The 15,959-nt window shown below is 37.8% G+C and overlaps 1 protein-coding gene across 3 annotated transcripts in view; it reads left to right on the top strand.

Moving 5' to 3' along the window:
- The window catches only part of LOC139764836 (protein XRP2-like), a 28,746-nt gene extending 14,034 nt beyond the window's left edge, over positions 1-14,712 (top strand). Inside the window, exons 1-8 of one of the 3 annotated variants that reach the window (XM_071691815.1) lie at positions 49-215; positions 1,099-1,308; positions 1,618-1,790; positions 3,186-3,342; positions 5,733-5,889; positions 8,386-8,541; positions 11,104-11,222; positions 14,503-14,712. In XM_071691815.1, coding sequence (XP_071547916.1) covers positions 136-215; positions 1,099-1,308; positions 1,618-1,790; positions 3,186-3,342; positions 5,733-5,889; positions 8,386-8,541; positions 11,104-11,222; positions 14,503-14,554 — 1,104 coding nt within the window. In that variant the 5' untranslated portion in view covers positions 49-135 and the 3' untranslated portion in view covers positions 14,555-14,712. Of the gene's footprint in view, positions 1-48; positions 216-1,098; positions 1,309-1,617; positions 1,791-3,185; positions 3,343-5,732; positions 5,890-8,385; positions 8,542-11,103; positions 14,475-14,502 lie in introns of those variants that run through there. The other 2 variants (XM_071691817.1, XM_071691816.1) reach the window with 2 other exon arrangements.
- Positions 14,713-15,959: the final 1,247 nt, after the last annotated feature.

Below are 15,959 nucleotides of genomic sequence, written 5' to 3'. Positions count from 1 at the left end.
TTCCTGCTTCACATTTTCTGAACCGAAAAGATCATTGTTAGCAAAAATGACTTGAGAACGACTGAGGCGCCGCTGAAATTCTTTGTAGGAAAAAGACCTGACACACTCGACCATTACACAGTTTAACACGAAAAAATGGGTTGTCTTCAGGGTAAGGGGAAGAAAGATGCTAGTGAAGCTGAGAAAGACAAGGAAGAACCCAAAACCTACTCATGGTTAGTTAAGTAGTCGGTTTTTAACTTTAGAAATGAATTAAATGGAGATCAATCAGATGCCCATCTTGTTGGGAGGAACTGTCATCTGTCAATAGATCAGTCTGGTCAATGGTTTATAAAAGACTTATTAGCTATTTACTGTAGACTCCTTATTTGAATATTACTTTGTAACATATAATTGGTACAGGAAAGATAAGTGTCAATGGCTGACTCAAAAAATATGACCAAAAGTAGGTGAACTTTTATGTGAGGGTGTTGATTATACATTATAAATAATAATAATGGATGCTTATCAACTTGTAAAGCCTAAGCTGAAATCATGACAAGAACTTCAGAAGCAGTCACTCTCTAATATATCATTTAAATTGTAGTGAGCTTAGTCAATTATAACCTAGATTGTCGGCAAATTTATGCTTAATTTTACAAACCAGATGCTTTTTTAAGCAGGTTTTTTAATTAGTATGAATAGTTTGTAAGCCATTTTAACCTGATATAGCAAGCACTACAGATATGATATTATTCTTAACTATTATCAATCATATAGATACAGTCTAGACATTGGTCAGTTTGCTATAAGGTGTTATGTGCCTAAAACTCCTTATACAGGAGTATGAAGTAGTCAAATGTGCATAAGATTTAGGGGACTATGTCACGGTAATTGAGATGTTATTGACTGTATCCATTAAATGTGTGCAGTGGCTCATAATAATCACCAGGAGCACACTTTGATATTTATTTTTCGGGTTTTTGTATAAAGTACTATTAGAACTTTTCTGTTTTCACATGAGACACTCATCAGATTAACACTGTAGTTATCAGTTTGCTTGCATATGCAGTATTATATCTTTTTTTATGCTTTACCTTACTAATTTTCTCTTTTTAGGGATAAAAAAGATAAAGTAAATCCTGCAGACTACACTATCGAGAATATCAGCAACACCGAAGTTGGGCGACTTCCTGGCACTATCAATGGGCAGCAGTTCATTATCCAGAATTGCCAGGCTTCACAGATTTATCTGTTTGACCACATCAATACAATAACCATTGATGACTGCTCTGATTGCACCATATTTGTTGGCCCTACAACTGGAAGGTATTTTTTCTATAACACTGGATTTTGTTGCATGTAACAGTTAGGTATTTAGTTCTCTGAAATTCCAGGTATTGAAATTCTTCTTAGTTTTTCAGTTTTCCTGTAACATTTGATATTTTTCTTCTGATAACATAATTTAGTTATTCCTGTAGGATTAGGCATTATTAATAGTATTATTGTAAGAAGCCAAAGCTTAAGAAGTTTAGAAAATGTCTCAAAGAGAACTCAAAATGTTTCTCCTCCCTGATATCTTGCCAAAACTGCTCCATTAAAGATGCTTATATTCCTTCATATGTTGCCTTATTTCAGCCTCTTTCTGCGTGATTGCCAAGACTGTGTTGTGATAGCTGCGTGTGGCCAGTTCCGTACACGGGACTGCTGTAAAATGGATATATTCCTTCTCTGTCAAACACAACCCATTATTGAAGCTTCTGCAAAGATGAAATTTGGCTGTTTCCAAGCATTCTACCCAGAACTCAAAGGTATTTAGCAAGATTTATTTGTCATTAAAATTTTAGTTAATCTTAAACTTCAGAAGGATGACATTGGTAGGTTTTCCATTGTGTATATCACATGTTTATGTTGCACATATCTTGTCTCTAATGCTGTCCCTGAAATCGAGCTATATGTTGCTCCTCTTTCAGAAATAACTTAATGTCCCTTGTAGTGTCTAGTGTTTCTGCATTAATTAGGGCTAGATCCCCCATGGTAATGTGCTTTATACAGATCAAGAGCTTTCATAAGCATGTTTATGTCTGGTCAAATAATCTCATGCCATGTATGATTTCTCACATGTTCCATCTAGGTTTTATTGATGGTAACATATTCATCTCTGCATTCTGCTCAATATATATCCATATATGTTTCAATAACACTTACCTCACAGTTCATCAGTCCAATTATCTTTTCCTTTACTGATACTTTGCATGAATTTATAGAAGTTCATTCCTCACTTTCGTACACAGTTCATATGCTGCTTGTTTGTTGTATTTTCTGTTGCTTCATAGAATGTCTTTACTTGCTTATGATATTTAACTACATTGTTTTTGTCTTGACAGAATTTTGTTCATTTCAGATCATCAATATCCACCTGCTTATTCCTTTAGTCTTCAACATTAATCTATATTGTTTCTGTATGTCCCTAAATAACTCAATGACTTTTTGAATTTTCCTCCTCCTCTTAACTGTCTTTTCTTTATGTATGATTTCTTTGTCATTTCCTCTAATCACTTATTCGTGCTCAAAAAAGAAAAAAAAATCCCTACAGGGATAGCTAAGCTGTTCATGAATATAAAATCCAATATTATTTGATGTATCACTCATTGACTATAGTGTTTTTGGCAATATATTAGTCAGGGCAGTTTTCCTAAACACAGTCAAAGAACTTTTCTAACATGATTCACTTCTTCCAAGTGAGTTCACATATTTTTAGTAGGTTTTTCTGTATTTAAAATGCTCTACCAAGTAATGAGATTACTACACTGTAAACTTCACTTCAAACACACAGATGAATTATCTAAACCGCTGTGCACATTCCTCTCTTAAAGATGGCACAATAGTACAGTACTATACTGGAAATATTAATGAAGTAAGATATGTTAACAAATAATTATCCATGTAGATGTTTGATGGTGGTGGCTTTTTATTGGTACTATCCTATAGATTTTAGTGTGAAGCAGGAAGTGTCAGCCACTTGTCAGCAAAACCTTAAGGAACTAAAGTTTTCACACGATTCCTTCCTGAAATTACTTTTATTACAAATATCACTAGAACTTTGTGAGTAAGTAATTACAGTAAATGAGACTTTTAGTACTTATATTTGTATTGCTGCCTTTGGCTTTCAGATTTGTTTTTAATATTTGCTTATTCTCTTTCAGACCACTTTGTAAGTGCTGGCATCAGTGTCTTTAATAATAACTGGTCAAATGTTCATGACTTTACGCCTGTGGATGGAGAAACTAACTGGTCTTGTGTCTCACAAACAAATGCCTTATCTCAGGCATTCAAACTACCAGAGGGAGAGGAATTAAAGAGGTTTGTAAGCATCTACATCTGTGAAGTTATTAAAATTATCTGTGTGTAAACAAGGAGTAAATGATGCTGATGTGTGTAGAAGGTAAACATGGGACAAACAGAGCAGCACAATCTTGGTGACACTACTTTGATGATTGAAAATGGTGTTGACAAGGAGATTCATTACAAATCCTAGAATAACTCAAACATGTGTTTCTCTTATGAAAAAGGAGTCTGTCAAGGATGGTTAGGTAGTAATCTTTTAATACTTGTTTGCAGTTTCTTGCGTTAGCAAGGTAGCAGCAGGAACAGACGAAGAAAGGGCTCATTCACTCACCTCCACACTCTAACTGTTATGTGTAATGCACAAAATCACAGCCCCTTATCTACAACTGTCTATCTATCTATATTGCTGAAGCCTGTTCCCAACTGGAACTCCCTCAATAGAGTCTCCATAACTAATGAAGTCCAGTGCCGTTTCTTAGCCTTTAGTGTGTCACCCTTAACAGGCTACTGGTAGAGGGCAACTCAAGCACAGTGTTTGCAGAGGCTCTTACCTAATGTTCCTACTGACTACTACTAAATGCTCCTGCCTAATGTTCCCACCTTCTACTTCTACCTAATGTTTCTGCATAATGCTCCTACAACCACATTGCTCCAATTCGCTTTATCCCATGCATGAATTTCAACCTCCAGCATATTCAGGCTCTGAGCACTCAAGATCAGACCATGAATATATATTCATTTATGTATCGATAATTGGCCCAAGGACTCCCTTCTTAGACAGGCCGTGGTGTTATTCAGGACCTCCTTTCCAGAGGTTCCTGAAGTCCAAGGCTGTCCCACTTCCAGTTACAGGGAAATGATAAACACTGTACTACCAGTGATACAGCTACAACAAAAGTGACTTATTACGTGCAGTGTAACCTCATGCAGGCAGATCCTAGTAATACCCTGGACACTTCACATACCCTGGGGTTGGGGAGAAAGAATTCTACCTCCATATTCCATGTCATAGAAAGTGACTAAAGGGGACTGGGGCAAGGGCTTGGAAACCCCCTTCTTGTATGGCATGGGCTATAGGTAGGATTTTACAGAGGAGGGTGGATTTGTTGGATGTGAGATGTTTTAGGGCAGTATGTGGTATGGAGTGGTTTGATCAAGTAAGTAATGAAAGGGTAAGAGAGATGTGTGGTAACAAAAAGTGTAGTTGAGAGAGCAGAAGAGGGTGTGTTGAAATAGTATGGACATGTTGAGAGAATGAGTTAGGAAATGTTGACATAGAGGATATATGTGTTAGAGGTGGAGGGAACAAGAAATGGGAGACCGAATTGGAATTGGAAGGATGGAGTGTAAAAGATTTTGACCAATCAGGGCCTGAACATACAGGAGGGTGAGAGACATGCAAGGGATAGAGTGAATTGGAACGATGTGGAATACCGGGGTCAGTGTGCTGTCAGTGGACTGTACCAGGGGATTTGAAACGTTTAGGGCAAACAGTAGAAGAGTCTGTAGAGCCTAGATGTGAATAGGAAGCTCTGCATTACACATGACAGTGATAGACTGAGTGTGAATGATTGTGGCCTTTTTTCCCGTTTGTTTTCCTGGCGCTCCCTCACTAAAGTAGGGGATAGTGATGCTGTTTCTTGTGAGGCAGGATGGCAGTGGGAATGGATGAAAGCAAGCAAGTATGAATATGTACATGTGTATATATGTACTTGTCTGTGTTTGTGTATTTATATATGTGTATGTTGTGGATATGGCACTTTGGTTTTGATGCATTACACATAACAGCTAGAGAAAGGATGTGAGTGCATGTGGCCTTTCTTCGCATGTTCCTGGAGCTACCTTGTTAATGTAGGAAACAGCAATCAAGTATGAAAGAAAAAAATGTAAATGTTACCAGGCTTTGCCTGCTTTGGTTATTTTGTGAGTGAAAATTCACCTTTTGCTAAGCTGAACCTCAGAGTACAGTCTCACTGAAGATCTCACTTCAAAGGAGTCCATCCTTTCCCTGTCAGTGAGGGTTGTACGAAAAGCTGCAGGAATTCCTAAAGAGGAGTTGCAGAATTAGAAAAAAAAAGAAAAATGAATGAATAGATACATAAATAAGTAAATAGATAGATAAATAGATATATCTTACCTTCCTTCCTTCAGGAGCCCCTTCTTTTCGTATGCCCCAGCAGCAGTAAACCGAAAAAATGATGAAGGCATATATGCACCAGCTGCAGTAGACAGAAAAAATTTTGAAGGTTATATACCTTAGCTGCAGTACAAGGGCTGATAATGCCTTAAGCACAAATAACCAACAAATTAGCTCCACATTCAAATTTTTTTTAATTTGGAATAATGATGGTTGACAACTCATTTCTTTATATTGGTGCTTACTTGTTCTTTTTATTCTTGTGCAGGGTTGGCCTGAAGTTAGAGACCAGTCTCAGTGTTGTTCCATACACACACGGATCACCTGTGTATGGAGGACAAGAGGCTGCCCTTGTCGTTATCTTTTATGATGAGACATTCCACCAGAGAGCATTGGAGTTCATTACATCACTAAAAGCACAAGTTGTAAGATACTGGAAGTTTATTTCATTGGAGTACACTTTTTTGAAATTTAGATAAACTTGGTCAAATTACAGGTCCTTAGATATTCTTTTTCTTTACAGTCTTTTACATTGTCTAATGATTATCTATACTTTTTCTAATATGCACTGTGATTAGGTATCCCTCAAACAAAGGTTCATGATGATATTATTGAAATATTTTATTGACTACCTCTTCTTAATATGGAGCCCTTACTTACAAGTCATCTGACAGAAAGTTTTATTTTACTTGTTATTGTAGTACTCCCTGTTAATATCTCCATAAAAGTATTGAGACCATTAGTAGAGTACTCTTAGCCACTCGGTTTGATATGTCTGAATTATATTTTTGTGTAGCTGAGACGGCATGGGCAGCTGAGGCCCTAATCAATGCCATCCCATTAATGCTATATATATATAAACATATATAGAGGAAACAGACGAAGAGCAACCCATCCACTCATACACACACATACACACACACACAAACATATATATTTTTTATTATACTTTGTTGCTATCTCCCACTTTAGCGAGGTAGCGCAAGGAAACATACGAAAGAATGGCCCATCCCACCCACATATGTATATTCATATACGCCCACATACGCACATATACATACCTATACATTCCAACGTATACATACACAGACATATACATATATACACATGTACATATTCATACTTGCTGCCTTCATCCATTCCCATCGCCACCCCGCCACACAAAATGGCACCCCCTCCCCCCTGGCACACGGGTGAGGTAGCGCTAGGAAAAGACAACAAAGGCCACATTCGTTCACACTCAGTCTCTAGCTGTCATATGTAATGCGCCAACACCACAGCTTCCTTTCCACATCCAGGCCCCACAAAACTTTCCATGGTTTACCCCAGATGCTTCACATGCCCTGGTTCAATCCATTGACAGCACATCAAGCCAGGTATACCACATCATTCCAAGTCACTCTATTCCCTGCATGCCTTTCACCCTCGTGTATGTTTAGGCCCTGATCGCTCAAAATATCATGTATATATTCATATTTGCCTTCAGTCCAATCCCGGCTCCACAAGGACACAGCATTGCTGACCCCTGCTTCAGCGAGGTAGTTAGAAAAACAGACAAAAAGGCCACATTCGTTCACACTCAGTCTCTATCTGTCATGTGTAATGTACCAAAACCACAACTCCCTATCCATAGCTAGGCCCCACAGACCTTTCCATGGTTTACCCCAGATGTTTCACACACACACCATAGCCTGAGCCTGGTACCCATTTTATTGACCAACCCTTAGGACTGGATGAACAGCTAGGTTGACTGTGTACTGAGTCCTGCAATTAGGATTCAAACCTATACACTCGATCCTGGGCTGCTTGTGAATGTAGCTGAACCTCAAAGACAAACTACTTATCACATGAATAACCTCCAGCTGTAGAACTTTTAAGCTCTTACTTTAGCTTTCCATAAAAGATTACTCAGTGGTTAATTTCATCCACTTTCCTTTCTTCCTTAAAGGTAATATCCAGACGTTAAAACATGAAATGTGCAAGGTAATTTACAGACATTCAGACATGAAATAAGCAGTCTTGATGGCCTTGGATATAGTACCTTGGTTAAACATAAATGAATTTTTGGGGTGATGCTTTCTCATATGATTTCTTTTTTATCAGTGTACTTCTTCCTTTACATGGATGCTCACTACATGTACATTGGGTCTACCAGTTATTGTTAATCCCTCTCTCATAAATGAATCTACATTTTCATATGTTCTTGCCCTTTTGACTGTTTGTTCAACATTTCCCCTCTAAATTCTTGCTCCTTCTGTGTCTCCTCTGCTTGTTGGCTAACTCTAACATTTCACTGCCTTGATTTCCACACTTGAGAGTTGTCCAAACCATTGTCTTCTAGAAATGCAATAGAAGGATTTCAAGAAAACCAGGAAGTGTACAAAATGGACATTGATTCCTATTCCCACTTTATGCATGTACCATGAAACTATCCTGGTTTCCAACACGTGAATCTGTCCTTCATTGTAAGCTGTTAAACCATAGTAAGATGCTGACCTGTGACCAGAAATTTTCTACTCTTTATTAAATATTTGCAGTGAAGGACATGTGTTGAAAATGCTCTGCCTCAAATTTAGATAAATTCATTGTGGCTAATCAGCACAATCGTTTTTCCAGTCATCCAGTGAAAAAACACCATTTTCAGAAGCGATTGAGATTTTCCTTGTATTCAGTTTCTTGCCTAAACATCTTTATACTGCTTTCTTAGTAAGTTTGATATATGTTGTGCACGTAGATTTCTTGAAAAATAGATTGAAAAGTTCCCTTAAACTTTGTCGTAGAGAATTATAAAGTAATACAATGTTTGTTCAAAACATTCCAGTAGTAAGTTGTAGATTTATGTAAGTATATTCATGTTTTCTGTCATTTTCTCAACTGTAACTTTATGGTGAAACCATTTGGTATGAAAATTTAACTCACAGGTGGATTGTAAGATCCAGCATAGCCGGGAGGTGAAGATGGAAGTTTCTGATGCTCAACGAGTGTTTCAAACATCAGAGTACAAGAATGCTGTTAGCCGTGGTCCAGTTATTGCCCTCCTGTGCCTTGGCAGTGGCATCACTGAAGCTTGCAGTGGGGTGAGATTAATTATGTTTATGTTTAATACCCTCTTCCATGGTGAAACTTTTAAGAAAAGTATTAGTGTACTATATTGAAAAGCTCTTGTCCTTTTTTCCTAGAATACTCATAAATTTTTTTTTTACAAAAGTTTAAGGCATATATAATTTCAGGTTAATTTTACTTGTAAATATTTATTATATGTACCCACCTGCCCAGATTAGAAAGGGTAGTGAGTAGGATGAAGTAAAGTTGTTAGTGAAAGAGAAAAGAGAGGGATTTGGATGATACTTACAAGGAAGAAGTGCAAACGATTGGAAGATGTATAAAAGAAAGCAGCAGGTGGTCAAGAGAAAGGTGCAAAGGTTAAAAAAGAGGATAAATGAGAGTTGGGGTGAGAGAGTATCATTATACTTAAGGGAGAGTAAAAAGATGTTTTGGAAGGAGGTAAATAATGTGTTTAAGACAAGAGAACAAATGGGAACATTGGTGAAGGGGACAAGGGGGGTAAGTAATAACAGATAGTGGTGAAGTGAGAGGGAGATGGAGTGAGTATTTTGAAGGTTTGTTGAATGTGTTTGATGATAGAGTGGCAGGTATAGGGTGTTTTGGTCTGAGTGGTTTACTTAATAAAAGGGTGAGGGAGAATGGTTTGGTTAAGAGAGAAGTAGGGAAAGCTTTGCAGAAGGTGAAATCTGGCAAGATGGCAGGTTTGGATGGTATTGCTGTAGATTTTATTAAGAAAGGGATGACTGTGTTGTTGATTGGTTGTTGGTTGGTAAGGATATTCAGTGTATGTATAGATCATGGTGAAGTGCGTGAGGATCGGCAGAATGCATGCATAGTGGCATTGTACAAGGGCAAAGGGGATGAAAGTAAGTGTTCAAAATACAGAGGCATAAGTTTGTTGTGTATTCCTGGGAAATTGTATGGGAGGGTGTTGATTGAGAGGGTGAAGGCATATACAGAGCATCAGATTGGGGAAGAGCAATATGGTTTCAGAAGTGGTAGAGGATGTATGGTTCAGGTGTTTATGTTGAAGAATGTGTGAGAAGTACTTAGAAAAACATGGATTTGTGTATAGTATTTATGGATGTGGAGAAAGCATATGATAGGGTTGATAGAGATGCTTTGGGGAAGGTCTTAAGAGTATATGGTGTGAGAGGGAAGATGCGAGAAGCAGTGAAAATTTTTTATCAAGGATGTAAGGCATGTGAACGAGTAGGAAGAGAGGAGAGTGATTGGTTCTCAGTGAAGTCAGTCTGCGGCAGGGGTGTGTGATTTCCCCATTGTTGTTTAAGGTGTTTATGGATCAAATGGTTAGAGAGGTGAATGCAAGAGTTTTGGAGAGAGGGGTGAGTATGCAGTCTGTTGGGGATGAGAGGGCCTGGGAAGTGGGTCAGTTGTTTTGCCAATGATATAACTTTGGTGTTTGATTTGAGTGAGAAACTGCAGAAGTTGGTGACTGAGTTTGGAAAATGTGTGAAAGGGGAAAGTTGAGAATAAATGTGACTAAGAGCAAGGTTCACTAGGGTTGAGGGGCAGGACAATTGGGATATAAGTTTAAATGGAGAAAAACTGGAGGAAGTGAAGTGTTTTAGATATCTTGAAATAGACTTAGCAGCGAGTGGAACCATGGAAGCGGAAGTGAGTCACAGGGTGAGGGAGGGGGCGAAGGTTCTGGGAGCAAGGAAGAATGTGTGGAAGGAGAGAACATTATCTTGGGTATGTGTGAAGGAATAGTAGTTCCAACAATGTTATATGGTTGTGAGGCATGGGCTAATAGATAGGGTTGTACAGAGGAGGGTCGATGTGTTGGAAATGAAATGTTTGAGGACAGTATGTGTTGTGAGGTGGTTTGATCAAGTAAGTAATGAAAGAGTAAGAGAGATGTGTGTAAATAAAAAGTGTGGTTGAGAGAGCAGAAGAGGGTGTGTTGAAATGGTTTGGACATATGGAGAGAATGAGTGAGGAAAGATTGACAAAGAGGATATATGTGTCAGAGGTGGAGGGAACAAGGAGAAGCGGGAGACCAAATTGGAGATGGAAAGATTGAGTGAAAAAGATTTTGAGCAATCAGGGCCTGAACATACAGGAGGGTGAGAGGCATGGAAGGAAGAGAGTGAATTAAAATGATGTGGTATACTTGGGTCAACGTGCTGTCAACTGAACCAGGGCTTGTGAAATGTCTAGGGTAAACCATGGAAAGGTCTGTGGGCCTTACTTTGGACAGGGAGCTGTGGTTTCAGTGCATTGACAGCTAGAGACTGAGTGTGAACGATTATGGCCTTTTTTGTCTTTTTCCTGGTGCTACTTCACTGAAAAAGGGGGTAAGGATGCTGTTTCTTGTAGGGCGGACAAGCAAGTATGAATATGTATCTATTTATGTATATGTCTGTGTATGTTGATATGTATGTATGTATATGTGTATGTATGGGCGTTTATGTATATATATGTGTATGTGAAAGGATGGGCCATTCTTCGTTTGTCTCCTGGCACTACCTTGCTGTTGCAGGAAACAGCGATAAAAAAATATTTATTGTTTATTTTACAGTTTTGTCATTAGTTTCATAACTTTTCAGGTTGGTCAACAGGTGAATGCTGCTTCATCCAACCAAGCTGTTTATGTAACTTCTGATGAAAGCACAAGCAGCCAACAAATTGATGCCTTCTTTTCATATGCCTCTATGACCATGTCTATGTAAGTTAGAGATCCTGCTGATGCCTTTGCTAGATCTAAACCAAAGATTAATTCTGTGTGTGATGATAGTGGTAAGAGCAAATTGGAAACACCTTCCCTCCTTTATTTCAGAAAATATGTAATTAGGATTACAGTCGCGACTATTTTTCCACTGAGAACTTGGCCTTATTGGATGCAGTGCTAAAAAACAAAACAAAATATACCATTACATGGCTCATAGGTTGCTAAGAAAAGTCTGTTTATGTGCCTGCTACTGAGAAAAGTGGTTAGAAATTTTTGTGAAGCCTAAACACTTTGGTTAGAGCTTTAATGATTTGTAATTGCTTACAACTTTACTAAATTTTGCCTAGGATTTTCATAATCACAAGCAGTCATTCTGTTACTATACAGTAAAATCTTATTGTGAGGTAAGTAATTGATGTGGATCCAGCATGGAGGTCATGGAAGGCCTCTTTTAAACTGGCAAACATTCCTGTGGAATCAAACTTTTAGGTGCTTTCCACAAATATTTTCACTACTTCACAAAGTCAGAAGCACTAGCATTTCTGGACTAGATTTAGTTTCTTAAATCTCATTTATTCATTACAGACATTCCTGTCTCTTGGTGTATGTATGTACACCACCAAAGCTATAATGATAGTGTCAGTAAACATATACCATAACTAATTCCATGATGGATCAGTGACCCCTCTCAAGATACATTTGTTCTTGATGAATTCACTGTGAATGTTTCTTAAAAACTTGGCATTGGAACATTTGTAGTTCCCATGTTTGTAATACTCTTATTGCATTGATTTCTTTATTCTTCATTTTACAAGAACCAGAGAGCTAAGAATTGCTAGAATTTGGTATTGATGATTATATCCACACCAGAGTGGATTTTTTTTTCTTTCTAAGATACTGCAGGCTCTTATAGAAGTTTTATGATCATAGCCATTTTTCTAGCCAGAGGTTGCACTGCCAATCCAAGAATGTCTCAAAATCAAACACTTGAAATCTGCATCTTGAGGAGCTCTGGGAAGCAGCATTTTGTTTTTTTGGGTACTGCATGCTCACAAAGATCGAAATAAATTGAGATACTTTGGATATTGAAATAGCTTCACTAAGTTTTAGTCCCATAGTGGTTGCCTCAGAAAGGATAGTGCTCTTCATTATGAATACTCATGCTATTTGTAAGGGGGTTGTTATGATGTTGCAGTTAAAGTGATAGCCAGCAAGTGCAAAGGGAATGGCTGTAAAGTACTGTCATCCTGCAAGTTGCTCTGTTGTAACTGTGTTTTGTATTGGACTCTTTGACTGGCAATATTTGGCCTGTGATTATCTTTTATAGACATTAATGAATGTTTATCATACTGGGCTGAGTACTTAATAGCAGCTGTTATTTTATATATTCGTCAAGGGAATGAAAGACATCTATAAGTATACAGGCACCAATGTATATCCACCAGTCATTATGTTTTAACTGCGATTTTTATCTCAAGTAGGTGGGGGAATATGAGGAACTACTGCACCTATTTGTAAAAACTAAATGTGGTTAAAATTTTTAATGTTAGTAAGGAGTAACTGGACATTAATGTCTGCCATGTGGCACAATAGTACTGTTTTATATGACTGAAGAAGAACAAAGTCACTCCTGTCTACAAACTTAATGAAAATGTTATTTTCATACATGATCACCATTTTTCACATTAGCAAGGTAGCATCAGGAACAGATGAAGAAACGTTATATCCACTCACATTCCTTCTCTAGTTGTCAGTTGTAATGCACTGCAATCACAGCTCCCTATCAATAACCAAGCCCACAGAACTTTCCAAAGTTTACCACGGATTCTTCAAATGCCATGGTTCAGTCCATTGATAGCACATCGACCCTAGTATGCCACATAGTTCCAGTTCACTCTATCCTTCGCATGCCTTTCATCCTCTTGCATGTTGAGGCCACTATTGCTCAAAATCTTCCATCCATACCTGCATCTCCAATTTGGTATCCCCATTCTCCTTGTTCCCTCTACTTCTGATACATATATCCTTTTTGTCAACCTTTGTTTACCCATTCTCTCTATATGTCAAAACCATATTGTCCTCAAACATTTCATTTCCAACGCAGCCACCCTACCCCACACAGCCTGATCTACAGCCCATGCCTTGCATCCTTATGAAATTGTTGGGACTACTATTCCTTCAAACATACCCAGTTTTGCTCTCCCAAATACTATCTTATGTGAATATTTAAATGTGATTCAACATGTACTTTTTGTATAGGATCTACTGTACCTCCAGTACTATATTATGAAAGCTTTATAACTTAAATATTTGTCATAATATCTGGGTAATTTGTTTTCGCAATTAAAATGCAACATAATGCTACTTGATTTTCATGTCGGATTCTTGAATTATCTGTGACTCATGTGTGTTTATGAATTCTAGAAATGTTTAACTTTTGATATGAAATGTTAGGGGACTGACAAACATTGTGCCCAAACACTTAAAGGTCATGCCAGTCTCTTCGTGTCTGTCAGTAACTAAGTGGTATTTGATGTTATATGAACCTTAACACACTCATTATTCTAAAATCAGAGGTTGTCTCACTATGAAAACTTTCACAACTCTATGATATTCTTCCCTTTGGCAGTGATCATGTATGACTCGGCATTTGTGTAGGGAATGCGACAGACTTCATAAAGATGACAAGGAGTTGTTCCTCTTCAGTTTGTAATTGTGACAAGCTATGTAATGTATTATTCTAGTCAAGCCTTATGATAGCATCCAGACTTGTCCTTATACTGTTACTGATTACATATACTATAAGTTAGACCTAGTGGCAGTATGTCATCTTACTTGTCCGGTAGAAATACATACATGTAGTATCTCATAAAACCTATGTATCCATCCACAGTATTTGTGACTGTACATGGGCATACATCTAAACATCCATTTCCGTCCATACTGTTGGTGACTATTGTAAGCACTTAGCACAAATGCTTATTTTTTTATATGATATTTATTGTTTGTAAAATATAAGGATTCTGTATAATGTATTCATATACTGTAGAACCTTAGGTATGTGCAGTGTGAAGTCTAATTCATATTAACACATTATAAGCACATTCTAAGTAAACTACTTTTATATGTGGAATAATATTTTTAATGTAATGTTTACCATTAAGTACCTGTGAAATGGCACTGAAAAATTTATTTTGTGTGGTAGAGACTGAAATTAAAGATACATGTAAAATGATGCATTGAAGATCAGACTAATTTTTCATTTCTCCCTACACAGGCTTTCATCGACATTAAAAAAAGAAAATACAAACAACAATTGTATACAGTAATGGATTCTTTGGATATAATGGTGAAACTGTCCTATGCATATGAGTTTACGAAACATGATGGTGAGCATCTTTTAACTGTCCCATGCATGTAACTCTACAACACATGATGATGAGCATCTTTTAAGTGTCCTGTGCATATTACTCTGCGATACATGATGGTGAGTATCTTTTAATTGTCCTTTACCTATCACTCAACAACACATGATGGTATCTTTTCATTGTCCTGTTCAGATTACTCTCCAACACATGATGGTGAGTATCTTTTGATTATCCTATGCAGATTACATCACATAAAGGTGAGTGACTCTTAACTGTCATCTGTAGATTACAACACGTAAAACAATTTCATTATTATACTTGATCGCCGTTTCCTGCGTCAGCAAGGTGGTGCTAGGAAACAGACGAAGAAATACCCATCCACTCATATACACACATATATGCACATGCACCTACACATACATAGACATGTACATAAATAGACATGTACATATTCGTAGTTGCTTGCCTTCATCCATTCCCGGCGCCACCTCACAGGAAACAGCATGGCACCCCCTGCATCAGTGTGGTAGTACCAGGAAAACAGACAAAAAAAAAAAAAAAAGGGGCCACATTCATTTGCATTGTCTCTAGCTGTCGTATGTAATTCACCAAAACCACAGCTCCCTATCCACATCCAGTCCCCCCAGACCTTTCCATGGTTTACCCCAGACGTTTCACATGCCCTGGTTCAGTCCATTGACAGCACATTGACCCCAGTATACCACATTGTGCCAATTCACTCTATTCTTTGTATGCCTTTCACCCTCCTGCATGTTCAGGCCCCAATAGCTCAAAATCTTTTTCAATCCTTGCACCTTCAGTTTGGTCTCCGGCTTCTCGTTCCCTCCACCTCTGATACATATATCCTCTTTGTCAACCTTTCCTTACTCATTCTCTCCATGTGTTCAAACCATTTCAACACACCTCCTTCTGCTCTCTCAACCACACTCTTTATTCCCACACGTCTTTCTTACCCTTTCATTACTTATTCAATTAAACCACCTCACACCACATATTGTCCTCAAACATTCGAGATGAGTATTTTGACTGAATATTGGTTTCTGAATGCTAAAAAAGTTTAAAGAATTTTTAATTCATCAAGTGGTGACTGCTTAACATATTGCAATATTAACAAGTAGGATTACTCACCACCTATCCTAAATACTATCTGCTGAGTCTTTGTCACTAAACGGTGCAAAGATGGTTCGAGAAGTATTACTTGAAGAATTTTTGATTACTTTGTTATACTTTTTCCCCACAATAGATCAGACTGTGATATGAGCACCTGTGCCCATGATCAGTGTTGTTGGAAGAGTGGGAAAGGAGTAAGTTATCTTACTCTTCAGGAATGCTGGAGCTCCCTTGA

Source organism: Panulirus ornatus, chromosome 51 (genome assembly GCF_036320965.1).
Source record: "Panulirus ornatus isolate Po-2019 chromosome 51, ASM3632096v1, whole genome shotgun sequence".
Taxonomy (NCBI): Eukaryota; Metazoa; Arthropoda; class Malacostraca; order Decapoda; family Palinuridae; genus Panulirus; species Panulirus ornatus.
This window is presented reverse-complemented; position numbering and strand designations above follow the sequence as displayed.